Source organism: Mustela erminea, chromosome 21 (genome assembly GCF_009829155.1).
Source record: "Mustela erminea isolate mMusErm1 chromosome 21, mMusErm1.Pri, whole genome shotgun sequence".
In the NCBI taxonomy this organism is placed as follows: domain Eukaryota; kingdom Metazoa; phylum Chordata; class Mammalia; order Carnivora; family Mustelidae; genus Mustela; species Mustela erminea.
The window spans coordinates 38,706,174-38,732,065 of record NC_045634.1 but is presented as its reverse complement, the minus strand read 5'-3'; the positions used below and the strand labels follow the sequence as shown (position 1 = coordinate 38,732,065).

General features: G+C 62.0%; 1 protein-coding gene across 6 annotated transcripts in view; it reads left to right on the top strand.

Annotated features, from left to right (window-relative positions):
• ARHGEF10 (Rho guanine nucleotide exchange factor 10) overlaps positions 1 to 25,892 on the top strand; it is an 87,112-nt gene that overhangs the window by 38,248 nt on the left and 22,972 nt on the right. For 4 of the 6 annotated variants that reach the window (XM_032329070.1, XM_032329072.1, XM_032329067.1 and 1 more), the window contains 10 exons: positions 150 to 266; positions 2,724 to 2,838; positions 4,465 to 4,571; positions 7,079 to 7,156; positions 7,377 to 7,556; positions 8,981 to 9,097; positions 10,868 to 10,960; positions 14,065 to 14,235; positions 15,502 to 15,647; positions 18,208 to 18,383. In XM_032329070.1, the coding sequence (XP_032184961.1) occupies positions 150 to 266; positions 2,724 to 2,838; positions 4,465 to 4,571; positions 7,079 to 7,156; positions 7,377 to 7,556; positions 8,981 to 9,097; positions 10,868 to 10,960; positions 14,065 to 14,235; positions 15,502 to 15,647; positions 18,208 to 18,383 (1,300 nt within the window). The remainder of the gene's footprint in view (positions 1 to 149; positions 267 to 2,723; positions 2,839 to 4,464; positions 4,572 to 7,078; positions 7,157 to 7,376; positions 7,557 to 8,980; positions 9,098 to 10,867; positions 10,961 to 14,064; positions 14,236 to 15,501; positions 15,648 to 18,207; positions 18,384 to 25,892) is intronic. The other 2 variants (XM_032329068.1, XM_032329069.1) reach the window with 2 other exon arrangements.

Sequence of the window (25,892 nt, the reverse complement as noted above, 5' to 3'; positions counted from 1 at the left end):
TAGCTCTCGGGGGTCGGTGGACCAGAACTAGGGGCTCCCCTGGGGCGCGGGGCCCCCGGACGCCGCCGCCGCGTCCTGCCAGCGTAAGACTGTGTCTCAGGACGGGAAGGCGTGCGCTTGCGAACGGCTTGTGTCTCTTTGTGCTGTAGCTCTCCCGTGACCTAGCGCGTTTGAAGGAGCACTATGAGAGCAAGATGAGAGCTTTGATGGCCACCGCGGTGGGGGCCGCAGAGATTCAGCAGCTAAAGCAGAGGCACGAACGGAAGGTAGGGCGGCTCGTGCTTTCACCAGCTGCGTGGGTCTCGCATGTTCGGAAACAGGCCAGGCTTCCCGGAGAGACCGCACGGCCGCGACGTCGGCCCTTCCTAACCATCCCTGGTTCCCAAAGTGTGGTCCTCGGCTTCCAGAGGCCACCACGGCCCGCGGAGGGGCTCCCACTGCTCCTGAAAAGCTCTCTACCCTCCCTCCTGTCTGTCTGGTTCTCTTACACGCGGACGGAGTGTCCCCCAGGCTCCGTGGGGTGTCACCCCCCCCCGCCCGGCCCCCAGCCTGGCCTGACCGGCATCCCCTCTCCCACACATACGCAGCCGCGCCGCCTGTCGGGCCGTTTGGGAACTACAGGGATTTTCCCTGGACGTGCTACTTCCACGACCCAGAGCAGGTTTATTGTTATTTCTAAATGAGTGTTCATTGAAGCTTGATATTTTTCTCAACGTTAACTCTCCGTCCAGTCAACGTAGACCCGTGAGGGCCGGGTGGACAGAGCTCATGGGGCCCTCAGTACTTTTACGAGTCTAAAGGGCCCCCGAGACCCAGGGGCTCAGGAGCGGCTGGGTTTGAGCGAGGTGGCGGCCGTCCCCGGAGCTGTGTTTTAAAAGGGCACGGTCAAGTACTGCTCACGTCCCCGTCCCGCGTCCTGCCGATGTCCTATGGTCTGTCCATGAGTGTCAAGTGACATCTAACTCAAAACAGACGTTCACCTAAAAGTGTCTTCCGTGAGAGTCGCTGCTTGATTCTGGAGCGTTCTTGTGTCATGGGCCTCCCGGAGCAGGAGCAGGACTGTTTTCAGCTCAGCCTTGGGCTGGTTCCTGTGCAGAATGTAAGGCAGCAGGTCATGTGGGAGCGTCAGGGGCCTGGCACGATTCCCCAGAGAATCGTGAGCTCAGTCGTTGGTCACGGGGGAGGCGTGATGGAGGCCAGCTTGGTGGAGGAGTTTGGAAGCAGGTGCGCCGGTAGGAAGTGGCCCGGGTGAGCAGAATGACTTTGGGAGCAGGGAGTGATGCCGTGGTATGTAGTTGGGGCCAGGCCAGGCTGACCCCCTTCATCCAGAAAGAGGCAGACGTGAGGATGGGTTGGGGGCCCTGGCTCGGCTTCCGGACTGCTGGCATGGGCATTGCGGTGCCCTAGGTGCTGGGGCTTCGCTGCTGCTTGAGGACTAGGTGCCGTGCAGGCTGGTCCCCTTCAGTCGTCTGTTTGCAGTTCTCTGATTCTTGTCCGGGGGCCCCTGACCGGGGTCTGGTAAAGATCGAGGCTTAGCAGTCCAGCATGGGGTAAGAAGGAGGCGGTCTGGGAAGGCGGTCTGGGTCGGGAGACGAAGCAGAGGTGCCCCACAGGCAGACAAGCCGTGGGGGTCGTGAGCAGGAGGTCCCAGCAGCCAACACAGGGGAGGTGGTGCGGCGGTGAAGGGCACGTCCCCAGGAGGAGAGACCCAATGCAGGAGTCAGAGGGGCTGCGGTGGCTGTGCCCTGGGGTGGCTGGAGCAGGGTCCCGCCTGGCGAGTGTGGACATGGCTTGGCTGCAGCTGGTTGAGGCTCAGGGGACTAGAAGACAGTCGGGGGCAGCTGGGGTCACAGTGCGTGTCCGATACCAGTGCACGCCCCCGGGGAGGCACCCAGGCTGTGGCGATCTGGCCCTGGGGGCAGGGAGCTGGAGACAGGGTTGCAGTGTGTCTAGTGTTGGGGGAGTCGGTGGGAGGACCAGGGCGGCGGGCAGTGTGGAGGTCCCCTGGACCGGACGCTGGCTTGTGTGGAGGGGGACATCTGGGTTTCTCTGAAAGAATCCCTGGGAGCCCAATGGTGAGTATCTCGATCTCCGAGTTTTCAAGAACAAGGAAGGTGAGAAGGCAGAGCAGCTGGTCGTGGCCCAGAGCCCCAACGACCGGTGTGTGCTGCTGGCCTCTGGGTTCAGGGAACCAGAACCTCTACACGGCGCACTGGTGGGAAGTGGGGTTCTGGCTTCCCACGGGCTGTCCTCCCGCTGTGACCGCTCATGCAGCCTGTGTGCACCCCTGAGCCGATGGCCCTGCCTCCCGGGGAGCTCAGCAGACAGCCGTGGGCTGTGTCCTGTGTGTGCTGGGCCCCGGGCCCGCTGCGTGACTCTGTGCCTCCGATGCCTGTGGGGCTGTGAGTCGTCCCCAGAGCTATGGGATCGGCCTTGCACGCGGCGGGTGGAGGAGGGGCTGCTAGTCCAGTTTGCTTTTCTTTCTTTTCTATTAAACACACAAAACATGGCCCAGGCCATGCGTGCACACTCGCACACGCACGCACACACACGCACGCGCACACACAGTCGCACGCGCACACGCACGCACAGCAAGCGAGCTCTCCCTGATCACAGAGCCGACCCGAGGGGACGTTTTAATTCTTGACAGTATCCTTTTAAACTAAAAGCAGCAAGTCGATTTTGTCGACGTGCGGCCTCTCACGTTTTCCCTCCTCCGGCAGATGCAGAGGCTCATGAAGGCCGCCAGGGAGGGCACGAAGGACGGGCTGCAGAAGACGAGGGCCGCGGTGAAGAGAGGCCGCTCCCTCATCCGGACCAGGTCCTTCCTGGCTGCAGGTGGGGAACCCCGAGCCGGGCAGGGAGACGGTCTGGGGGACCCCCGAGGCGGGTGGCTGTGGGTCAGGTGCGTGCCTGAGCCCGACGACCTTAGTCACCCAAGCTGCGAAGTGGAAGGCGGCACTGAGTTGGTGGCTCTTACGCTGGGCGTGGTCGTGAGGAGGTGGGAGCTTTTAACCCATCCCGCGCACCCGACGCCGTGGCCCTGGGACTGATCCGTGGAACCCGAGGGGGGTTCCGGATACCAGAAGGTTCTGTTTCTGTTTCTTGTTAAGACTTTATTATTTAAGGTCAAGTTTAGATCCACAGCAGCCCTGAGCAGAGGGCGCAGAGATGTTCTGTGTACAGCCTCCTCCACGCAGAGCCCCCGGCCCCAGCAGCCCCATCACCGTGGTGCGTTTGTCACCTCTGATGAGGCCACGCAGCTTCCGTCCAACGTGCCGCGTTCTGTGGGTTTGGACACAGGCCGGCGGCCGGTGCCCGTCGTTACCGAGGCGTGCGGAGGGGCGTCGCGCCCTAAGAATCTTCTGTGCTCTGCCGGCTCATCTCTCCGTGCGCCGCACGCCCGGCGGCCTCTGCTCTTGTCACTGTCTCTGTGGCTTCGTGTCCCCAGATAGTTGGAGTCGGAGCCCGGCCGTGTGCAGACACCTCACACCGGCGCCCTTCACGTGGGCACACGTCTGTGAGGCGCCCCCACGTCAGTTCGTGGCTCGAAGGCTTTTTTCTCTGCAGCGCTGGACACCACCCACTCCGGGTGGACCACAGTTAATGCGTCCGTCACCTCCCGAAGGGATTCTTGGCGTCGCCAAGCCCGGGCCGTCAGGAGCCGGCCGCTAGGAGCTCCCGTGGCAGGCCTGTGTGGGCCCAAGTTTTCAAGTCCTTTGCATCAGAATCGAGGACTGCGGGGTCGGACTGTGTCACCTTCTGTGAGAAGGCACCCGACTGTCCTCCAGAGTGGCTATGCCCCGGCAGCCCGGCCGTTCATGGGGGCCCCGCATCTCCGCACTCTGGCTGACCCGGGGTGAGGCCCTCGCTGCGGACGTGAGCCCTACTCGCAGGGTGTGGACTCCGCGGGCTTTTACTGTCTCTTTACGGACACTTCTGTGCAGCCGGGTGTGGAGCTCTGAGTTCCATGGTCTCTGGGCTCCCGCTGCTGTGGAGCCCTTGCTGTTCTGGTCTCCAGCCGGCACAGCCGAGTGTTTAGAGACGCGCTGAGTTCCGGTCCAAGCGCTTTGCTGTGGTGGGAGCTCTACTTCCCGGAGCGCAGGGCCGAGTCCAGAAGGACGCCGAGTCTGCCTTAGCTTCCGCTGGCGACCGAGCGTGGCTCTCCGCGGGCCTTGGCTCTCAGTGCGGCGTTGCCTACGTCAACACGTGGAAGGATTCAGAGGTGTTCAGAGGACACGACTGCCTTTTAAAATTAAACTTCCACGTATTGAAAATTTTAGGTGTCGACGGACGCTGTGCTCCTCGGGTGGGAAGGGTATTTTCTGGGCACGTCCAAGTTTCCATTCAACCGTGGCCCGATGGAACCTGAGCACGGAAAACCAAAGTGCCCAAAGCCGGGATTCGATGGGTTTTGTTGTCACCATGCTGTCGCGTTATGACCGTTTCTGATTTCTTTTTAAGATCACAGATCCTGTCTTGAAGAGGAGCAGAATTTATTTATCGATGTTGACTGCAAACATCCGGAAGCTGTCCTCACCCCCATGCCTGAGGGTCTGTCTCAGCAGCAGGTAGGGTGGGGGGCTGTGCCGGCTGCTCACCGAGCTCGGTGTCTCCCCGTCAGACCCCTGCCGTCCCCTGCCTGCGGCCCCCGTGGGGCCTGGATGCGGTGTCCCTGGCCCACCAGCGTTTGAGGCACCACTGCCAGAGTAAGCGGGAGACGGGTGTGGGCACGATTTATACCGGTTCTGATGGGGCGACTTTAGCTAGAGACGCTGGGTGAGCGTCGGCAAATGGCGCGGACGCAGGCCCCGCACGCAGACTTCCGTAACCGATGAAGTCCGCGGGGTGTCTGCGATTTTAGCCTCTGGAAACAGGTAGTAGAGGGAAGAGAACGCGGTGGTGTCTGTTAATGATCCCTGGGTAAAAGGAAGAGAAACCTCCCGAGCAGAATGTGGCGTGGAGCTGGAGGTTCCAGGGGGCCCTTGGGCTGGTCTCCGTGGGGTCAGTGTGATGCCCGTCATGGGGACACGCAGCATGAGGTAGACACATGTGCACAGTGGTGTGGGACGGAGCGGTGTGGTGACCGTGCTGGGGTCGCAGCCTGGACAAAGAGCCGCACTGGGCAGATGTCCGTGGCCGTCAGCCGTCCCCAGACTAGGAAGTGAACATCCCACGGAGTTGAAGGTGAGCCCGAGCGTGGGGCTGGCAGGCCGAGGAGGCGTGTCCGTGGGTCATGCGGCCCCGTGAGCGTGTTGGCAGCGGAGGAAGACCCGGGGACAGCGGCGGCTGCGTGTCACCAAGTCCTCGCACATCCGTCCGTGTCACGCACACGTCCCGCGGGAGGTCGCCGGGGCTCCCAGGAGGCCGGCGGTAGGGCTGACACTGTGCCCTGGGCACCGTATGGCCCCACACCTGGGCCAAGTCTCTGATCCCCAAACCTAAAATCTTAAATCCTGAGTCTGTTGGTTGGGTGAGCCGTAAACGCCCTGCTCTCTGCGGTGCTCCCTGGGGACGAGAGGCTGCGATTCCCGCGCAGCGGGTGCCGGCCGGCCCCGTGCGTGGCTCACCCACCGCTGTCCAGCCTCACCAGCTGGAGAGGGGACCTGAGTTCTTGACAACACCTTCCGTGTCCCTTTGAGGTCTGTCTGCCTGGGTTCCCTCACCCACTCTTCTGCTGTGTGGGGCTCTGGCCACTGATGGGGTCTCCATGCTCATTCCTGGGGGGATACAGTGTGACTGGGACTTGGGTCCCCTTGTCGGAGGACACGGGGTCCAGTGGAGAGGGATAAGAAGGGCCCTCCCTGGTGGCAGGCACAGGTTGGGCACCGTGACGTAGCCGGGGACGGCTGTGCAGGGGACGTGGGGCCTGGCCTCTCCGAGTTCTCTCAGGACTGTTAAAAATGTCTGTAGTTTCCTGGGTTTGACCCCAGATGTTCTACCTGAGGAGACTTGGAGCATCTGGGAATCTGAATTCAGGGGAAGGGACGGTGGAGACAGGCCGCTGCTCGTCTGGGGAGTGACTGGGCGGTGGGGTCTGGCCTTCCTCGTGGCGCTCAGACTCCTGACCGCGGGGGCCTCTCTCCACCCCAGACCCTTCCACGCCGGGTGCGGCCCTGACCTCCTTGCGTGCCCGAGGAGCACTGGTTTCTGTCTTAGCTTTGTGGGTTTGAATGGTCCTTTTTGTGGAGGGTCACTCCCTTGTCCGTCGCCTTTTGTGGGACGGTACGGCCCTGGGACGTCCTCTACTGCCAGCTCCCCATGGTGGGCAATGCCGGGTCCGGCCGCGGGGGGCGCTGGGCTCTGTCGCCAGCGTTGTGCGGGCGCTGCGGGGCGAGGGGCAGGACGGGGCCGCGGGGTGTAGAGGCCCTGCTGGTTCTGTGCTCATTCTTCACTGGTTGGCCAAAAAGGAACTTGCCAGACTCTAGGCTTGATGGCCCCGCGAGGCGTCCAGCCTTTCCCAGGAACCGTGCCAGAGGTGCCGTCCCCTGGGTGCGACTGACCCGCAGCCGTGAGGGCGACAGGGGCGGCCTTCATCCCTTCGCCGTGCGCTCCGCCGCCTGGCTGTGCTCGCTCGCGAGCTGTTGAGCCAGAAGGTCTCCTCTTGTCTCGGAGGCCGATTCTGCTTCCACAGGTTTGGGGGAGCGATGCCCCTGGATCGGTTTGCGGGAGCGATGCCCCTGGATCGGTTTGCGGGAGCGATGCCCCTAGACCTGTGATGCCACCCGCAGGCTTTGAGTCAGGGCGGGAGCGGCTCTCAGGCTTGATGTGCTTGGGGAGCTGCCGCAGCCCAGCCCAGCGCAAGCCTGGGAGACTCTGCCCCACGGCTCCCAGCGGCTGGCGTCACTGCTGCAGTGTGGCCTGTCCCGCAGAGGCTGGACCTATCCTGTGGCCGTGGCAGTGGGCCCGGGAGGTTTTGTGCCCGCGCTGCCGTCCAGCACACCCTCAGGGCCGGGGCGGTGTCCTTTGCTTCCTGCTCCGAGGACTCGGGAACAAAGCAAAGCTCGTCCTGCACGAGAAGTGACATTTCCGTTTCCTGCCGTGCTCCGCTCACTGCCGTGTTTCCGCGTGTCACCAGGTTGTGCGAAGGTACATCCTGGGCTCCGTGGTCGACAGCGAGAAGAACTACGTGGGTGCCCTGAAAAGGATTCTGGAGGTACGACGCGTCGTGTCGCGGGGACGTGGGTGTCACGGGCCTCGTCCGCCCATGCGGGTTCACGCGCGTCCACGCGCCGGGACGGGGTTGGCGTGGCAGGACCCCCGGGAGGCGCGGAGAGCCGTGTGGCTCGCGTGAACCGTGACTTCCGTGAGTGGGTTTCTCCGCGTGTCTGCGATGCGCCCTCCAGCGTCCACGCCGCCCCCCGTGTCTTTGTCAGCAATACGAGAAGCCGCTGTCTGAGATGGAGCCCAAGATGCTGAGCGAGAGGAAGCTGAGGCTCGTGTTCTACCGCGTCAAGGAGCTGCTGCAGTGCCACGGCATGTTCCAGATCGCGCTGGCCAGCCGCGTGGCCGAGTGGGACTCCGTGGAAACCATCGGGGACGTCTTCGTGGCCTCGGTAGGCTGCTGCACCCCGCCCGTGCCTGTGCCTGGGGGAACACTCATGCTGGGGGTCCATGTCGGCAGTGGGCCTGGCTGCTCTCTGTGGCCACCGTGGCGGGGGGCTCTGGGACACGTGGTCAGGCGCTGTCCTGAGGCCGGTGGGGTGTCCTGGAACGTGCCAGCTCTGTCCAGTGCCACTCCAGGCAGTTGGAGTGTGGTTTTCGTGGCCGAGCCGGGGCTCTGTGGAGGGTGCCGCTCTCTCCCGCCCAGCCCCGGGCAGCTGGGTCTTGCCCTGCTCCCTGCCCTATCAGGGTCCGTGGAAACTCCCCACATGTTCACTCCAGCCAGGGCTCTGGGGCCTGGGGACCTGTGGCGCTGATGCAGTCTTGAGGCCGCTGGTGACACGGGACGTGGCGACCCACGTTCACGTTTCGTGGCGGGGGAGGAGGTCAGCTGGAAACCAGCAGCCTCCGGTGTGCGCCGGCAGTTCCCAACCCTTGTCTTGGTCCGTTTGTGAACTCCGTGTGCTGGGCTTAGCGAGTGTGCTGCGTAGGCAGGGAAGCCTTTATCTTTCCCGTGGAACAGCGTGGGCTTGACGACGTGCGGAGTCACGGGCCGCCTCGAGCCCCGCGCAGGAGCAGAGCTCTCCCTGCGGCGTCTGCCTGGTGCCCCCCAGGCACCTCACGGAGAGCAGAGAGAACGAGACAGCACGGTTGCGCGGCAGTTGTGTTTTCCGGCTGTTTTATGTGTCGGTCTCTGCGTTTGCTCTCACTTCCTGAAATATTTGTCTTGGTAACTTCTTTAAAAGGAAGAAAAACCTTAAAAACTGTAGTTGATTTTTATACAGAAAGCATTTTTTTTGGTCAGTGATAGTTGCGTCAGATACCCGGATGGATTTTACTGTGTATCTTGAGAATTTGTGGGATCTTCGGAGAATCCCAGCAGGAGGCCGCTTGGCGTTTCTAGGGAAACGGAAAGGGAGCAGCATGGCCCGTCAGCCAGAGACGCTGGAGGGATCGGCGCCCTGCCTCCCCCGCAGCGTCTCCGGGAACCTGCAGGGCCTGCCAGTCAGGTTGTTGGGGCCTGTGGGGTGGCCCCCCAGAGGTGAAATCCACGGAGCGAGGACCGGCCGGACATTGAGGGCAGGTGTTGGTCAGGGCTGCTGCTGAGCTGAAGGCTGGACCGTCGGGGGTCTGAGCCGACAAGCACATCGGGCAGAGCGGGGGGAGACCGACCATCTGTTCAAACAAGTCCCAGCAAGTTTGCTTAAAGAAGAAAGGACATCACACGGGGTCGTAAGGAAGCGTGTCCTGTGGAAACACCCCAGCGACTGAGGGGTCCCATCTGGGGCGGGTCTCACGTGTTCTCTTCTGTCCCACCAGTGTGAGCCTCTGGGCTCTGCGCGCCGTTGACGGTTTTCCCTTCCCTCTGGTGTCTCAGTTTTCCAAGTCCATGGTGCTGGACGCCTACAGCGAGTACGTCAATAATTTCAGCACCGCGGTGGCAATCCTCAAGAAAACGTGTGCTACAAAGCCTGCGTTCCTCGAGTTCTTAAAGGTTAGTCCTTGGTTTTTCTTCCCATTCTGGGTTTTCACACCCTTTGATAACGCGTTCCGTGGGCACATGCTTCGTGGTGAAGCTTTCATGCATGTTGCCTGTAAACGTCGAGAGTCACGCAAGCTTCGGTACCAAGGGGCTGGGTCAGAGCTGGAAGCAAAGGTGAGTCTTCAGGGGTGGCAGGGCTCTCGGGAAATAACCTCCATGTGCACCCCCGGGAGGGGTGCGGAGGGGCGGGCAGACGGACAGCTAAGGTCCGATCGCAGAGGAAGCTGCCTTGGGATTGGGGTAGAGACCCCCCAGGCCCCTCAAGTCTGAGCAGGGAGCTGATCCCCGAGGAATGAGCCCCCCGTGGGCCGTGGGCTCTGCCCCTGCTCCAGTGAGAGGCAAGGTGCCTCTATGTTGACAATGCACAGTTGACCTGGGATATTTGGCCCACGTGGCCAGCCGCCGACCCCAGACCTCACGCGCACGAGGCCCCAGCTCCCGTCATAAACCCTGAGCCGAAGCTTGCTCCTGTTCCTTGAACTGAATTCTCGATCTCCTGCCACCACAGGGAGCGGGTGCGGGTGCCACCCTCGCCAGCCGGTTACGCTCCGGTCAGCGTTAGTGGGGGATCCTGTCAGTCCCCGCTTCATGGGTCTCGGCGCTCGGTGGTCTCTCTGTATCCCACGTGGCTTCTGGGGGAAGGACACACAGACGGTCAGGCGGTCACTTGCTTGGAGGAGGTTGTCACCATCCTGTGGAGGTTGTCTGCTGGGGGGGCCAGGGGCAGCCCCCGCCGCCGGGTGACCGCGTGCCGGGTGGCTTGGGGGCGAGGTGTGGGCCGTCCTGGTCCACCTGGGAACCAGTCTTAGGGGCTGAGCCGCCCTTGGTGCTGGGGGGCTGAGCCCTCGCTCTGCCATGTGGCCACACCGCTGCGCTAGCCGCAGACCCCATCCGCGTGCGGGGGTCCGGCCTGCGGCGCGTCCCTCCCTGGCACACGGAGGCATGACGAGGGACTCGGTGGCCCCTGCCGCACGGTGGTGGCAGCCCTCACCCCAGATGTCCTCTGCCATGGCCGCTCCTGGGGCAGCTTCCGCAGGACCCAGACTCAGGGACAGCCTGCCCTCCCCGCCCCTCCCCCGAGACCCTCCCCCCAGAGCCAAGCCTGGCCGGCGGCGGCTGCTGCAGAGAACTCGCCCAGAGCTGGGCCCGGCTGCCGTCCAGAGCCCTGCCGACTCTCGTTTGGGGTTCTGTGCAGTTTTTTTCTTCTCCTTTTTTTTTTTTCTTAACATTTTATTTATTTAAGGGAGAGTAACAGAGAGCACAAGCAGGGGAAGAGGGAGAGGGAGAAGCAGGCTCCCGCTGAGCAGGGAGCCCGATGTGGGGCTCAACTTGGGACCCCGGGGCCAGGACGTGAGCGGGAGGCGGACGTCCGACCGACAGAGTCTCCGGGAGCCTCTTTCTCTCCTTCCTGTCAGCGCACTTTCGGGTGGCTGTAGCGTCTCAGAAACTGCCAGTCCCTAGAAGGCCGAGATGCGCCTGTAGATGGACGAGCCCCGCCTGGGGGCCGGGCGCCCTCGGGGAGCATCGAATGCCAACCCGGGAGATTGTCACTCGGAACCGGCCACCGCGCGCTCTGGCCCTCGGAGGCGCGAGCACGCGGGCGGTGCCGGGTGTGGGGTTCTGCAGCGGGTCTGCCGCACGGTCTCTGCCGGGTGAGGGCAGCCGCGGCCCCGGGTGGGTCCCTGCCGGCCGCAGTGCGCGAATCCGGGCTTCTCCCCGCAGCAGTGCCAGGAGTCCAGCCCCGACCGCGTCACGCTCTACAGCCTGATGGCGAAGCCCGTACAGAGGTTCCCGCAGTTTATTCTGCTGCTGCAGGTAAGGACGTGGCCTTCCCGGCGTCCGCCCGCGCCGCTGTGCTCCGGCCCCGCCTCCGGGCTCCTCCCTCCCCGGCGGTTATGGGGGGCAGGGTTGGGGCTCCCGAGTGTGGACGGGGCCCCGGGCCCTCACCGGCCCGCTCCTGCACGGGCAGGCGGGGCGGATGCAGGTTCTCCAGGGACAGAAAGGAATCCGCCCCGTCCGCCGCCGTCAGGGTCTGGGTCTGGGTCTAGGCTCAGGTGGGAAAGAGCCCACCCTCTGCGGCCAGAGGGCACGGGTGGGCTCGGGAGCTCGAGTCTAGACTCCGACAAGCCGAACCTGTCGTAAACGTGGTCCACAGACGGTGTAGGGAGCAGAGACGCCCTGTGGAGAGGCTCACCCGTGGCCCCGACGTGGTTGGAAACTAAGCATATTCAGATTGGTGCCTGTGTTGTTTCCAACAAATCCGGTTTTGGGGCCAGATGTGAGGCACCGATTCCGTGGGACCCTCTGTCCACGCACACGCCTCGCCCTCCCCACAGCCGGGGCCCTGCTGCGCGGAGGCGGACAGTCCAAACCGGCCCCCGGGTGTGGGTTCTGCCGATTCCTCAGGCAGCTCGGCATGGCTCGTGTCTGGGGACGCAGCGAAGGCGGACTGGCCCTGCCCTCGGTGACGTCACCCAGGCTCCTTCCCTTGAGGTTACGGCTACGGCTGTGACGGACCAGATCCCTGTGGAACGTGACCTCCCAGACCGCGTCGTCACGGAGCTGTGAGAAGCAGGACACGCGCCCCAGACCGCTGACATCTGCTGTGTCCGTGGCTGGTCTCGTGGGGCCGTTAGTGTTTGTCTGTTTTCCGCGTCCGTGTTCTAGCGAGCGTCCGTTAGGTACATGTCCGATCCAGGTTCGGGTTCCGTCGTGTGTGCTGGAGGGCTAATAACAGAAGCCGTCAGGATACCCAGAAAATGTGTTTGATTCCTCCAGCTGCTCGTGTGGGCGGCCCCAGGCGGGCAGTTCGGTGAGGAAGGAAGATGGAGCCAGTTAGTTCCTTCTTTAGCTAGAGCGGGACGCAGGGACCAAGGGCAAGGGCATGACCTCGCTGGGATCATGTGGAGCACGTTCAGCCTCATGTGCAGACTGTGCTGGTGCGTGCTGGTGCGTGCCTGGTCACCCCCGGTCACCGCGGTCACCCCGTCCACGGCACGTGCGGAGACCCTGCCGCGCTTTCATGCCGCACTCGCAGAGGGTTTTGTTCTTCGTTTGTTACAGCTGCATGTGGTTTCCGATCTCGTTGTCAGCTTTTGGTTAACTGTTAGTAAGTCCTGGTAGACCTTTGGCCCAGGTATTACCAAAATAGGTATTTTTAGAAGAGGTGGGAGGGCCGTGGGGAACAGAACGAAAACACCAGAGGACAGGCTCTGCGCCTCATGGTGCTTGAGAGCAGGGTCGTGGTCTTGGGTGACATTTCTCTGATTCTGGTCCAGGAACACTCGTTTAACAGCTGTGCCCGTGGGCTGAGTGAGATCGGTCCCTCTGGTTCTTCCTCCCCGACCCCCGCCCCATCCTCCTGGGACTCAGGAGCCTGACCTGAGACCTCCCGGATCCCTGTGAGTGGCTCCCCCGACAGGTTGGGGGGCTCGGGGTGGGTCTGGGGCTCAGGAGAATGCATGGTTGGACGCAGAGTGTGCAGTCTGGGCGGCTGGGTCATGCAGGGGCTCCGCTCCCAGTACAGGTGCTCCCGGGAGCTGCTGCCTGGGGGACCGCGGGGGCCGGCGGCCGGGCTGGAAGACTAGACCGCGTGTCCCCTCCCTTCTGAGTCTGCTCCGTGCACGCAGGGAGGGACGGCGTGCGGACCGGCGTGCTTCCTCCCTCTTCTTCTGGCCCTCTCCCTGTCTCTGCGCCGACCCCAGCTCTCCTGGGGCGTGTTACTGGTAGCGCGGGGACCCCCCAGGCTTCCCTGACCCTTGGTAGAGCTGAATGGCCCTGGCTTTTCTGGGCCTGCTGGGTTGAGAACATGGTCCCGTAGGAATGTTTGTCTCACTGTGTCCCACTGCTGTTATCTGTCCCCTGTAGGACCAGTGTGACTCACAGTCTGGACGGAGGGACAGACGTCCTTTTTCCCTACATGGTTGTGTCCTGACTGTGGTTGGCACCGGGGCCGGCCCTGCCAGCTTGCACCGTCGAAGCCGGTGGCATTCTTCTGAGGAGTCTGCTGCCTTGATAGGATTCAAGTGACGCGTAGGGACACGGGCGTGCGGCAGGGTCTGTACAGTGACGCGTAGGGATGCGGGCGTGCGGCAGGGTCTGTACAGCCCACGCAGAGTGGAAATATGTTGTCGCTTCTGCAGGTTTTTTCCTTCAGATGAAAAGCAGGTGGAAAGGTGAGGCAGGCACCGTTGAATTCCCGCATCGGGGGGCCGGGTGAGAAGGGTGCTTCCAGACACGTCTGATTCTGTCTGCAGGAGTCCGTACGTGGCCTGCGTGAGTGAGCGGAGACCCACTCCGTGTCCGGTGTCAGAGCAGGGGGACGGCCCGTGACTGTCCCACAGATGCTGCTCCTGAAAGCTGACTCCCGTGTTTGACACGTGTGGTGCCACTTTGTCGGTGACCAGACTGTCGGCCCCTCCTGGCAGCCCCCTCTTCCTGCTGGGAGCCTGCGGATACGTACAGAGGGTGTCCGGCCCCCGGGAGAGTCGGGTCCTCCGTGCGGGGTGAAGGCACGGGAGGAATGCCGCCGACTCTGTGTTTGGAAGCTGACCTCCGGGGTCCGTAGGTCTTTCTGGGGTGGAGAGAAGCAGGCTAGGAGTGACCCTGAGCGTCGTTACGGAGGGCGGGTGCTTCTAAGATGTGGCACATTCATATTTATGGTGCCCTGTATTGGGAAATGCTGGTTTTTTCCATTAGCAAAGCCGTTTAATAAGTTCCCTTAGTTTGTGCAAAAGGAGCCGTTCCCGTGTGTGGCCAGATCGTGAGTCACTCGGCTTCTCCTTCTGTCCCGGTGCTTATCTTACCCTCCCCCGACGGAGCGTGTGAGCCTCGCGGCCGCTGGCTGAGAGCACGTGTGTGCCGCGGTCCGCCCCCGCCCCAGCAGTCCCGTGACTCCTCTGACCATGCTTCTCCCCCAGGACATGCTGAAGAACACGTCCCGAGGCCACCCGGACCGGTTGCCCCTTCAGATGGCGCTGACCGAGCTGGAAACCCTAGCGGAGAAGCTGAACGAGAGGAAGAGAGACGCCGACCAGCGCTGTGAGATCAAGCAGGTCGCCCAGGCCGTCAACGAGAGATACCTGAACAAGGTTGAGCGGCCCCCCAGTCCGCGCGGGGACGCGCTGTGCCGTGGCTAACACGCCGCCCTTCCTTCCGCCACTCGCTACTCACCTTCTGGAAGCTTTGTGCCGACGCCCCGGCCCCGGCCCTGCCTCTGAGGCCGATGGAGCGCGTCCGGCGGGTCGGGCACGCTTCCTTGGGGGAGGGGCCTCCCGCCTCCGCCACAGCCTCGCAGGGTCTGAATCTCGCAGCCAAAAGGTGGTGTTTCCGCTCAGAGGGTCACGACCAAAGCGGAGGGGTCACATTCGTTCTCACCTGCACCCGTCCGTGCTCGGACTAAGCTGTGGGAACGGGAAGGAGCCGCGGCGGGAAAGCAGTTCCTGGGCAGAGCTGCGTGCGGCAGGAAAGCAGTTCCTGGGCAGAGCTGCGTTTCTGCTCTATGCGGGCGAGCCCCTGTCCGGGGACAGCAGCCTGGGTGGACGTGGACTTTGAACCTGCTCACAGCCCCGGTCCACGGGGAGAGGTTTGGTGTTGAGTAATTCCGTGTTGTACCTACGTCGCTAAGGTCATTTCCGCTTCTGTCTGTAGGGCCAGTGTCCTCCCAGTGACCCTCCATGGGTTCACGACGAGAACTTTAATGCGTTTTGAGGAACAGGTTTTTCCTGACTTTCTTAATAATTTGATTAGGAATTTCTGTGAGCTGAAGGTGGCATTAAGCGCCGGGGACGTGGTTTAGGACCCTGCTTGGCTCTGGTAACAGCACTTGCAGACGTGTGTGGGGCCCCCAGTAAGGCTGACGAGGAAGGGCTGCGTGTCCCTCGCTGGCGATCCCGTGCCTGTGCGCACGGCCTCGTCCTCCCCGTGCACATGTCGAGAACAGACTGACAGTGAGGACGGCCGGCCGGCCGCGGACGAGAGTCTCTAAGGGCTGGGGCTAGTACCCAGGCAAGTTGTTTAAGGAGAAGGCGTACGGCTGACGGGTGAGAACAGGTGGGCGCCCCGTGCCTGGGTCCGTGTCTCTCGGCTGGAGGAGTGTAAGGGCTGTGGTGGTCAGACTCCCCTCACTCTAGGTAATTCCAAACACTGAAACCACAGAGTAAAAAGCTGCTTTCAGCACTCCACGCAGTGAACGCATACAGGGTGATCGGAAGTGCGGGAGTTCTCCGTATAGGGGAAAACCTGCAAAGCCTTGACGCTCTGTGCTCCTATATTTTGCAAGACTACCGCTCACGCTTTCTGTCCTTCTGACGACCTCGGTTGCGGGGAGCGCGTCAACTGTGACTTTGAATGTTCAGCTTCTCAGCAGCGGGAATCGGTACCTCGTGCGGTCGGATGACATGATCGAAACCGTGTACAACGACCGGGGAGAGATCGTCAAAACCAAGGAGCGCCGTGTCTTCCTGCTGAGCGATGTGTTGATGTGTGCCACGGTCAGTGCACGGTGAGCGGGGGCCTCACCCAGGGGTCCGCTGGGCGCCCACGTGTGCGCCAAACCATGGGCTGCTTGAACACGTGCTCTGAGTGGCAACGGCACGGAACTGGCCCGTGAGTCAGGGCTCCCTCTCCCAGGGGGCCTGGGTGCTGGGCCTCCATGAGCACACCCCTAGATCAGACCAAGCATGATGCCTGTGGGCCCCCCGTGGTGGCCGGCCCCCGGTCCCGTGCAGTCCCAGCACGGGTCTGGGTGGGTGATCCTCTAGGGGCTGACCCGGCACGGCCCGATTCCAGCCCCACCTTCTCAGGGCTCTGGGAAGTCACCCCGTCTCGCTGAGCCCCATGCACACACTCTGTAGGGTCCTGGCGGGGAAGCCGGTGATCCCTGGGACTCCGGGGGTCCCGCGGAGGACCGCCGTGAGACCTGTCAGCCTGGCGCCCAGCACGGGGCTGTCTGGTAACTGTCAGTGTTTGTTATGGTTCCTCCTCGTCCTCCGTGGCTCTGAGACAGGTACAGAGTAAGTCTGGAAAATATGCCCCTTTTTTTTAATGTTTTATTTGTTAGCGAGAGGGGAGACAGCATGAGTGGGGGTGGGGCAGAAGGGGACTCTCAAGACACCTTGCTCAGCTTAGAGCCTGAGCTCTAAGGGGCTCGCTGTCATGACCCCGAGATCATGACCTGAGCCAGAACCTAGAGTCGGTTGCTTAACCGACTGAGCCGTCCAGCCACCCCCAAATGTGCCAGTTTTAACGACAGCCCCATGTCAGGAAGTTGCTTGATTCATACCCGTGGCTCAGCCTTTATCGTTGAACTTGCCGTGGCCACACTCGGACCTCTGGAAGCAGCCACGCTCGGCGTGGTTTGGCCACTGCCTTCACCTGCGTGTGGAAAGGAGCAGGTCAGTGAGGCGTGGGCCGAGCCTGGGGGCCTGGAGAGGTCTGAGCAGTACGTCCCAGCAGGGAGTGCCTTCTGCTCCCCGTGTTCCCACCCCGAGAGCCACTTCCTGCCACACGGAAGCTAATGGCACAGACTGGTTTCCAGGCCTAACGGTGCAGGAAGCACCCCCCTCCGGGGAGGCGGTCAGCTCTCCGCACACACTGGAAAGATGAGGTCACACGGTGAAAGGACTTTGTGGGCAGCAAAGCGCGGTGCACACGTGGTGTTTCCTGTCCCACGGGTTTGCTGTTCGTAAGCAAGCTTTGTCTGCATGTAGCGGGGGGGCTGCTCGCCGTCCTGCGGGGTCCCGGGGGCGGCCCAGGTACATGCTCCAGCACATGCCCCTCGGTCAGTTTGGGTCTTTGGAAAAATTTTATGTCATTTTTAAAAACCTGAAGCTGATAATATACTTTCAAGATGAGCAAGACGTGGACAAACCCTTAGAAAGGGGGTTAGCTGTGTTCACTACCAGGGCTGTTCCTAAGAGTAACGCCCCGGGCTGTGGCAGGGATGCCAGGTTCCGACAGCCTTCTACGAAGTGAGGAAACAGGGGACGCTGTTCCATGGCCACTGAGATGTTCTGAGCGACACTCCCGGGAGGCGGTGCAGGGAGGAGCCACCTCGGTCCGGCCAAAATGTTCTAGCGGCCCCGAGGATGATCAGGATAGGAAGATTCCCCCAAACCTCAGTAGAAGTGAAGATTTTAGATTCAAACACAATGAGTAGACATTGGGGTCGAGTTCTTGGGCTTCTCCATTTTTACGTCCAGAGCCCGCAGAACCCCTAGAGCACACAGTGTCTGAGCATAGCCTTCTCCTCCTCCCCCTTGCCGGCGGACCAGACGTGGAGAAGTAAGGTCTTCCAACGTCAGAGGGACGTCGGGCAGCTCGGGCACCAACACGTCCAGCGTTTCGGTTGGAAGTGCAGCATCCGGACTTTTGGTTATTTCTGTGTACATTTTGACTGGAAAAGATACGTACATCTTGCAGGAAGCAAACTGAGACAGTGACCAGAAGTGGGGAGCAGTGATTGCCCCTGGTGGGGGAAGGGGGGCTTCCTGGCCACGCGGAGGACCTCAGGTGGCTGGCGGCCTGGCAGCCCAGATGGGTGCTGGTCACGCAGGTGTTTGCTGTCGTATCTTCCCCTACGGAGCAGGTGTGGCTCTTGGGGTCTCTGCACGTAGACCTCATTGTGTGGCCAAAGAAGAAAATAACCTGCACAGGTCATGAGATTGTTTTATTTAATTTTTACCTACATATTTTCATCACGGAGCCTGATGGCAGGATGTGACTTTATTAGACGAGGTTCGCTCTCCCCGGGAGTAAAGCGTTGCGATGTGAAGCGGACATTTCCCCGATAGCAGCCTGTGCCAGAGCACACGAGCATCTGCCCAGCCGTCCGTCAGGGAGCCTCCGGCTTGTCCCCTTTAAGCATTCGTGGGAACGCGGGAGCTTTTGGGAGATAAGCCTTCCGTCTTCCCCCGTCCCCCTGGATTAGGCAGTGAAGGGTTCCTGCCCTCCCCTGCGCGGTCCCGGGGGACCCAACGGTGTGTTTCTCGCCCGAGTGTCGAGGGACGACCGGTATCCTGACGTCTGCGGGAGGGATGCTAACCTGCGGCCTCCTCTTTCAGCACCGCGGACAGCAGCGCCCTGGCGTCCCCCGGCCGGAAGTACTTGTTGAAGTGGAGCGTCCCTCTCGGACGCGTGGAGGTGGTAGAGTATGGCAGCAGCGACGGGGCTGGAGAAAACAGGTGCCCCCCCGTGCACCCCCCAGAGAGCCTGGTGGTGGTCGCCAACGCCAAGCCGAGTAAGTGACACTTGACTCATCTGCGTGTGTCTTGGGGCCGCGTCAACACCAACCTCAGAGGCCCTGTTTGCTCGGCTTCCGCAGCGTCCGGGGCCCCCGGGGGGTGGTGGGGCTGTTGGACGAGACCGTCTTTGGAGCCCTGCTTTGCGCCGGCTGGTACACGTCGACGGAGAGCCCACCTCACTGGCGTGCGCCCTTTGGGTTAGCAGGGGAGCCGCATCCTGTGGGACGTGCTGTCTCCCCAGGTTTGTGATTTCCATTCTGCGTTTTCCCACTCAGCAGGGAGGGCGCTACCTCCCGTCTCCCGAGCGTGCATGGACGTCCGGCAGCGTGGGGACCTCGGTCGTGGGCGTGCCTCTGCCGTGCACCCCGGCATGGTGCAGCCCCTGCTCTCCCGCAGCTCCCGGGGAGGGGGTGCCGGGTGCTCGGCCGAGACGAGCCACGGGTGTCCTGACACTGGCAGTGCTTCTGCAGCTGTGTGACGTGTGTGGTCTTTATTGCTGAAGGGTCTCGGGACTGGAGAGTTTGAATGTTGTAGTATTCCTGACTTTCTCCTTCCGACTCTCTTTTTTATTTTATTTTATTTTTAAAGATTTTATGTGTTTGACAGAAAGAGATCACAAGTAGGCAGAGAGGCAGGCAGACAATGAGAGGGAAGCAGGCTCCCCGCTGAGCAGAGAGCCCGACTCAGGGCTCAATCCCAGGACCCTGCGACCATGACCTGAGCCAAAAGCAGAGGCTTAACCCACTGAGCCCCCCAGGTGCTTCTGTCTCTCTTTTTTATTGCAATTAAAGCCTGGCTGAGTTTCACCCTGGCGCCAGCCTCTGCCCCAGGCGTGGAACACACAAGACCGTGAGCGGGGACCCGCAGTCGGCCTTTTCATACATGGAATGAGCCTTGATATTAAATGTTCGTGCCGTAAATATGTGGGACAGCCTCTCTGATGACTTTGTTTCTGCGCGTTCAGAAGGAGGGGCCTTTAAAGCCCGCAGCTCTCCCGGCCTCTTGGGCCCGTCCGCTCGGACTCCCGGAACAGGCCTGAGGAGCATCAGGTCTCGTCGGCTGGGAGGTCTCCCGTTGTTCTCGCTTGCGTGACAGTAGCCGTCGGTCCCTGGGGTGGGGATGAGCCTGGAAGACCGCGTCCCCAGGCCCCGTGTTATGGGTCCTATAGTCCTGAATCACTGACCGCCAAGTCCTTATAGGCATGGCTGACGGGCTCCGCGAATAATCAAAGTCCCGGAGCGTGTCACAGTTTCCACGGCGGGAATGTCCTGAGCCGGCGGGGTGGGGAGGGGGTTCTCCCAGACGGACACGGGTCTCCGGGATGTACTCACGTTCCACTTGCGTATCTCGAAAGTTCGGAAAAGTCCATGTAAATTGCTTGGCAGAATTGGGTGCAAATCCCACGTGCGTCTTGGTTTTGCAAACAGCACCGTGCCTTCCTGTGTTTGTAACGGCGGCAATGTTAAAAGGTATTCGCGGGTGAGATTGCCTCCTTGTGCTCGAGTCACCGTGGAGAATCACTGACCCACAGCTTTGGTCGTAGAAGGGACACTGGGCAGTACGGCATCGCTGCGTCGTCTTACTTGAGTTTTTATGAATAGTAACTTCCATGGAGCTAACACAGAACGAGATTCGAATCCGTTAGCAGCGTGGGAAAGCGTATGGGAGGGGGACTCGGTTTTTTAAACTACGGTTGACCCTGAAACAACTCCGGTGTGAGGGGTAGCAACCCCCATCTGTTGAAAATCCTCATACATGATTTGACTCTCCAAAAACTTAACAGTGAAAACCTGCTGTCGAGCGGAAGCCCCAGTGAGAGCAGGAGCAGCTGGCGCACGCTTCGCACGATACACGGATCCTGTCCTGTGTTCTCACGGGACATCAGCGAGGGGACACATAGCGTCAGAGAGGACATGGTACGACACGTTCCTGGCGTGGCCGCAGGTCTATCAGAGCAACTTGCGTAGGAACGGACCTGGACAGGTCAAAGCCGGGCTGCTCATGCTGGACCGGCCCCGGAAGAGCGGACACGGGCGCCGGAAACGTTCCCACGAGCTTCTGTCGGTGACGGCAGGTGCAGTTCTCATTGTCAGCGAGAAGAAAATGTGTCCCTTGGGAGAGTGTCGGGTTTTCTTCATTCTTCAGTTTAAGGAGGAGTTTGATGCGACATCCTAAGTTCAGGAGACTTGGGAGCGTGCTTGGGGCCGTACACGGTTGTGTTCTGACTTGCCCTGACCTTTTCCGTCCCTCCCAAGAAGCAAGCGCTAACCTCGTGAGCACCGTTGTTCGGGGGCGTCTGTGTGGACACCGTCCTGAGGAGGGGGGTGAAGACCAGACCCGTCTGCCGTCCACTGAGGTGTGTTCCACTCCGTGTTGCCGGTGGAGGCCGCACGTGGGCGTCACTTGTGTCACCGCCCGTGCTGTGGCCCGTGCGCAGGCGTGCACCCTCTTTCAGTGCGGCCTGTTACTGCGGTGCCTTACTTTAGGGACTCGGGGTCCTGGTAACGGAGGGCTGCGCGCAGACGTCATCGGCACCGAGCTAGCCCTCGTCCCCTTCCCACTTCGGGGCTGGGCGTGCGGTGGGCGCCCCGTGAGTGTTTGTTGGGCAGATGAAAAGAAAATTGGAATCACCGTTGAATGGAATTTTTAATGAAACTGCATCTTTCTACCTACCTGTTTATCGAAGTCCTGTTCAAAACCCAGCGCCGCGTCCTGGCAACCCCTTGACGAGTAAGGGGCTGACGGTGCCTTCCGACGCCCGAGGAGATGGATGCAAGGAACGGCTGATGTGCTTGGATACGGTCCTCGACAGAGCCCGGGGCGTAGGATGCTTCGGGAGGTCAGCAGGGACGGTGTTCTCCGAGCCACCGCTGGAGCTGGTTGTGAGGAGGAGCGGGGTTTCGGGAACCGGAGGCGGGCGACGCGCCTGTTGACTCGTTGGTTCCTTCCGCCGGCCTTTGTCCGACACCCACCCGGAGCACGGAGGGAGCTTGTGCCCAGGGAGCGCTGAGGGTTTTGTGACTGGACCCTTCTAGCCTGTGGCGCTCCCTCGGGGTTTTGGAGGACGGAGCCTGGTCCATTTGTGGGTCCAGGGCCGTCCACAGGTGCAGGAACCCCAGGAGGCTTCCGGGCTGTCTCGGGATTGCGTGGGCCATGGCGTGGCACTCGCTGTGACTCTCCAGCCAGCGGCACGGCTTTGTCCGGAAGGAAGGGCCCAGACCGGGCGGTGTGGTGCTGTATGGGCCGCAGACCCTGAGACACCGCTCGGCAGAGCCTCTTCCTTGTACGGCTTCGTGGCGCGCATGGCTAGACGCAGAACAACAAAGTGTGGAGTCAGAGCAGGAACACAGAATAATGGCCGATCGCTCCGTAAACTGTTTCTGGAGAAACGAAGACAGGACGGCGGGGACTGGTCCCGCGTCGGTGGTGCTGGTGTTTCCGGGAGGGAGCCTCAACGTGCTGTTCGTTCCCCGTCATGAACAGACTGTGGCCATGAAAGGGTTGGATTGGGAATCGTCCGGACGCAGCGTTCCAGACAGGAAGGCCTCCGGGAAGCCGTGTTCTGGGCCCCTGAGTCCAGGAAGGGGCTGTCGTCAGGCCCGTGCTCTGTTCCCGTTTCCGGAACCCGTCACTCATCTCAGCTCTGCGTCGGACGCGTTCCTTGTGTAAGTGCGGGGTTTTAGCAGGCTGTTGCCATACAGCTGCGGGCAGCGAGTCCGCGGGTCGGGGGTCCCAGCACCCGCCTCCGTGGGAGCGAGTGTTCTCTGCGCGTCTGGCTTAGTGCCACACCCGAGCTGTGCGGACCCCGGTCTGCTGGTTTTCCTGTCCATGGAGGGGATCCAGGTTTTAGCTCTAATTCCTGAAATGATGGCTGTGGAGTATGTGGCCCTCTAAATGCCTTCTCGGTTAAAAAATTTCCTTAACAAATTGAAATGTGCTCATTCTGTGTGTTGGAAGACTGAACTCCAGCCAGACCTCCGTGGGGCACTTTCAGGCTTCCGGTCCGGGACAGGGAATGGCAGGTTCACTGGCAGGAAGGACTGTCCCGCCCACCCTGCCCACACGCCTCCAGCAATGAGGGTCCATGCGTTGTTGGGGCCAGACCAGGCGCTGCTCTTGCACGTCCAGAATTTGGATCTCCTTCCCACCAGCCTGCGGACAGCGAGCCGTGCTGCTCCGTGCATAAACCCGCGTCTGTCCACGAGTCACAGCTAGCTGGGCCATCTCCGCTGTCTCCGGAGTTTTCTAGAAGGGCTTCAGATGCCCCCACAATGCTGCTGTTCCTTCTGGTTCTCCTGCATTTGTCACCCTTGGTTAGTTTGAGACGCCAGGCAGGAGTCGTTGCTTCCTCAATAGCCGTGTGATGACTGAGCTCTGAGCTCAGCGTTGGGGAATTCGGTCTGTTGTTCAGCACTGAAGACAGAGCGCGGGTGTCACGGCCTAGCAGCCGGGCTACAGGAGCCGGTGAGGTTGCCACCATGGGCCTCGCGGGAGCCGCAGGCAGGAGGCACCGTCTGCACCCCAGCAGCCCCTCCCCCCGACCCCAGGAGAGCCCCCTGCAGAGCGTGGAGCTGCCTGGCCGCGTCCGTCCCTGAGCTGTGACACTGTCTTGGTGCTGCGCTTTGCTGTCTGCACCAGCCTGCACGCTGGCATCCACGGGCTTGTCCAGGCCCTTCTGGGAGCCCATGGCCGGTTTCAGCCTCCAGACCTTCCGAATTCCTTCGCCAAATTCTGTGTTACTTTCTGGAGTGACTGACCTGTTTTTGGCCTCTTTGTGAGTTGGGGCTCAGGTTGGGGGCGGGCAAGCGCGGCAGTGAGGCGGGTTTACCTGAGGTGCCCGGCGGGGGTCCCCACGTTCACACACACTGTGCTACACCCTGCCTGGGGACTGGGCTGGCCGGAAACACACTGCCCTCCTGCCTGACGCAGTCAGCTCAGACAGATCAGCTCCGGCCGCGGCGGCCTCTGGATCTCTTCTGGTTTCCAGGGACGGTGCTGCCAGATACGGGGCGCGAGCGGGTCTCCTGTCCTCAGGAGCCTCCCCTGGCAGAGACCCATCATCGCCTCTTCCCAGCGCGTCCCCAGGAGAGCAGGAGGTCTGCAGACGCCTGGACAGCGGTGTGGCCGAGTGTGCGTGTGCACAAACCGATCCTGTGGTCTGTAGGGACCAGGCCCGGCACTTCCCCATCATTCGTGCGGGAAGAGGGTGGTGGGTGTCAGCCTGGCCGGGTGCTCTGTGCTGGGGGCCACACGCTGTTGGCTCCTGGGGCCGTGGGACCTGCATCTGCTGCTCCCGGAGCCGCCGCACACTGTGCCCTAGCAAACCGCCGTGGGAAGAGGGTGCGACTGCCTCGGGGGTAACCTGCCCTCTCCCGGGCAGCATGCGGTGAGGGACCGCAGCTCCGAGGAGCAAAGCTGCCCCCTGTTTGCCACCAGCAACTCTGTACGGGGAGTAGAAAGCCCGACCATCCCCGCTGGACCAGTGTTCCTTGCCATCCCCAGAGCCTCTGCCCAGTGTGTCCACTCCTGTCCAAGTGTTTTCAACGTGTCCAGACCTCCTTCTGCGGTCCGGCTTCAAAGTGGGGGCTCTGGTGGTGGGTGCCAGGGGTCAGGGATAAGGGAGGACGTCACGTCATTGCTATAGATGAGCTGGCGGAGACCTGGGCATCCTTGATTCTAGAGAGAGGGTCCTGGAGAGAGAGGCTGGGCAGGGGGAGGGCTGGGCTGTGGTCAGAAAGTGAACTGTAGACAAGTCACAGATGCGGTGTTTGGGGGATGTGGCTGTGGGTTAGGTTTTAGCCAGAACGGGGCGCACAGAGGTGCCGGTTGGCAGCGGAGCAGAAGCCCCAGCTCTGCCCCCGGTACCCCGGAAGGCAGTGCCCCACTTGCTGGCCACTTCAGAAATACTCACCAGGCCTCGGCAGTCTGTCACGTGGGAGCCCCGCGTGACGGGAACCTCCCCCAGCATCTCGGTGCTCGCCGTGGCCTGTGGACAGGGACCACACCTCCGGAGAGAGCCAGAGGTGTGCGCAAGGTCAGAGGACGGAGGGACGCAGCGGCCTCGAGCGAGACCACAGTGACTTGGAAAGCACAGCACTGGTTGGGGCCGGGGCTGCGTGGGCGGGGTGCAGAGGATGAGCAACGCCTCCCTGATCGCTTTGGTGACAGCGGTCCGTGGCCTCCACGTGAAGCTGTGGCGTGCCTGTGGGGCTCCGGGATGACTCTGACTTTCCCGCATGGTGTGAGCCTCTGGCTCCCTGTGCCCCCGGCCCCCGTCGCAGAGACGGCCTGGCTGCTCCCCAAAATCTGCTGTCCTGGAGAGCTGCGGAGACCTCAGGGAGACTCCCACGGTCTGCGCCTGCATCCTGGGCTGGTACGCCGTCCAGAGTCGTGGCCGGAGATGGCATCCGGGAGTGACAAGGGGTCTCTCGGAGGTGTGGGGTGGGGAGGCCGCGGCAAGCTCTTGGCGTCTGGGTGGCGCGCCCGTGTCAGCCACCGAGGACTTCCGGATCGGCGTGTCCCTCTCTCTCGTGGCACCGCCAGCGTGCGCACGCGTTTCGTGGGAACACTCCTGCAGCTCTGGCCTGTCTACGGGCTAACCGCTTGCCCGCTCCTCCCCAGAGCTGGGGTCACACCGGTGGGGAGGTCTGGGGGGCTCTGGAAGCTCTCCTGATTTAGAACACTGCTCTCCTCGCCCTTGGGGAAAGCACGGGGAGCGCGCTACTTCCCGACAAAGGAAAGACCCGGACTCTGGAGGAGAGGCACGTGGGGGTCTGCTTGTGGGAAGACAGCGGTGGTGGCCCACACACAGGAAGCAAGCCGGTGCCTCGTGCTTTGGAAGAGGCAGCGGGTGAAACACGCAGGCCCCGGGTTACGTCACATGTGTCGTGGGGAACGACAGGCATCTCAGCAACACGCAAGCTGCACATGCCTTGCACGCCAACCGCCTCTAGCCCCAGGGTGGCCCTGAGGTGGCCGGGAAGGCACACCTGTGCCCAGGTGCCCACAGGGTTCTCCCTGGGATCTCCCTGAGGGCTTCCGAGTCCCAGTGGTGAGATCCGACAGCCTGGCCCCAGAGACACGTCCGACCTAGCGTTCCGTGGTCTCTGTCTCTTGAGACGTGCTTTCACACGGGGCACATGGGAGTTCCGTGGGAGGAACATCTGTCTGCAGGGCTGTCCCCGAGGTCAGAGTCTCACGCGCTGGGCTGGAGCCCGCCTCCCTGCTCACGTCACACCGCAGAGCCGGGCCGCGTCTCCGTGCCGCGTACGGCGCGGCCTGGCTCTCCTTGCGCTCCCGTGATGGTGCGGCAGGCTCAGGACCGACCCTGCGAGGCCCCGAGTCGGGTTCGACGCTGGGCTTCCCAGCTCAAGGCAACTGTTTAAGTCTCCTGTTCACGCCCACGAAAAGCAGAAGTGCGATATGGTGTGCGCTCGGGCATGACGTTCTTGAGGAGACAGAGATGCTGGAGGAGAAACCCGTGGCTGCCGGACAGGGCAGGCCGG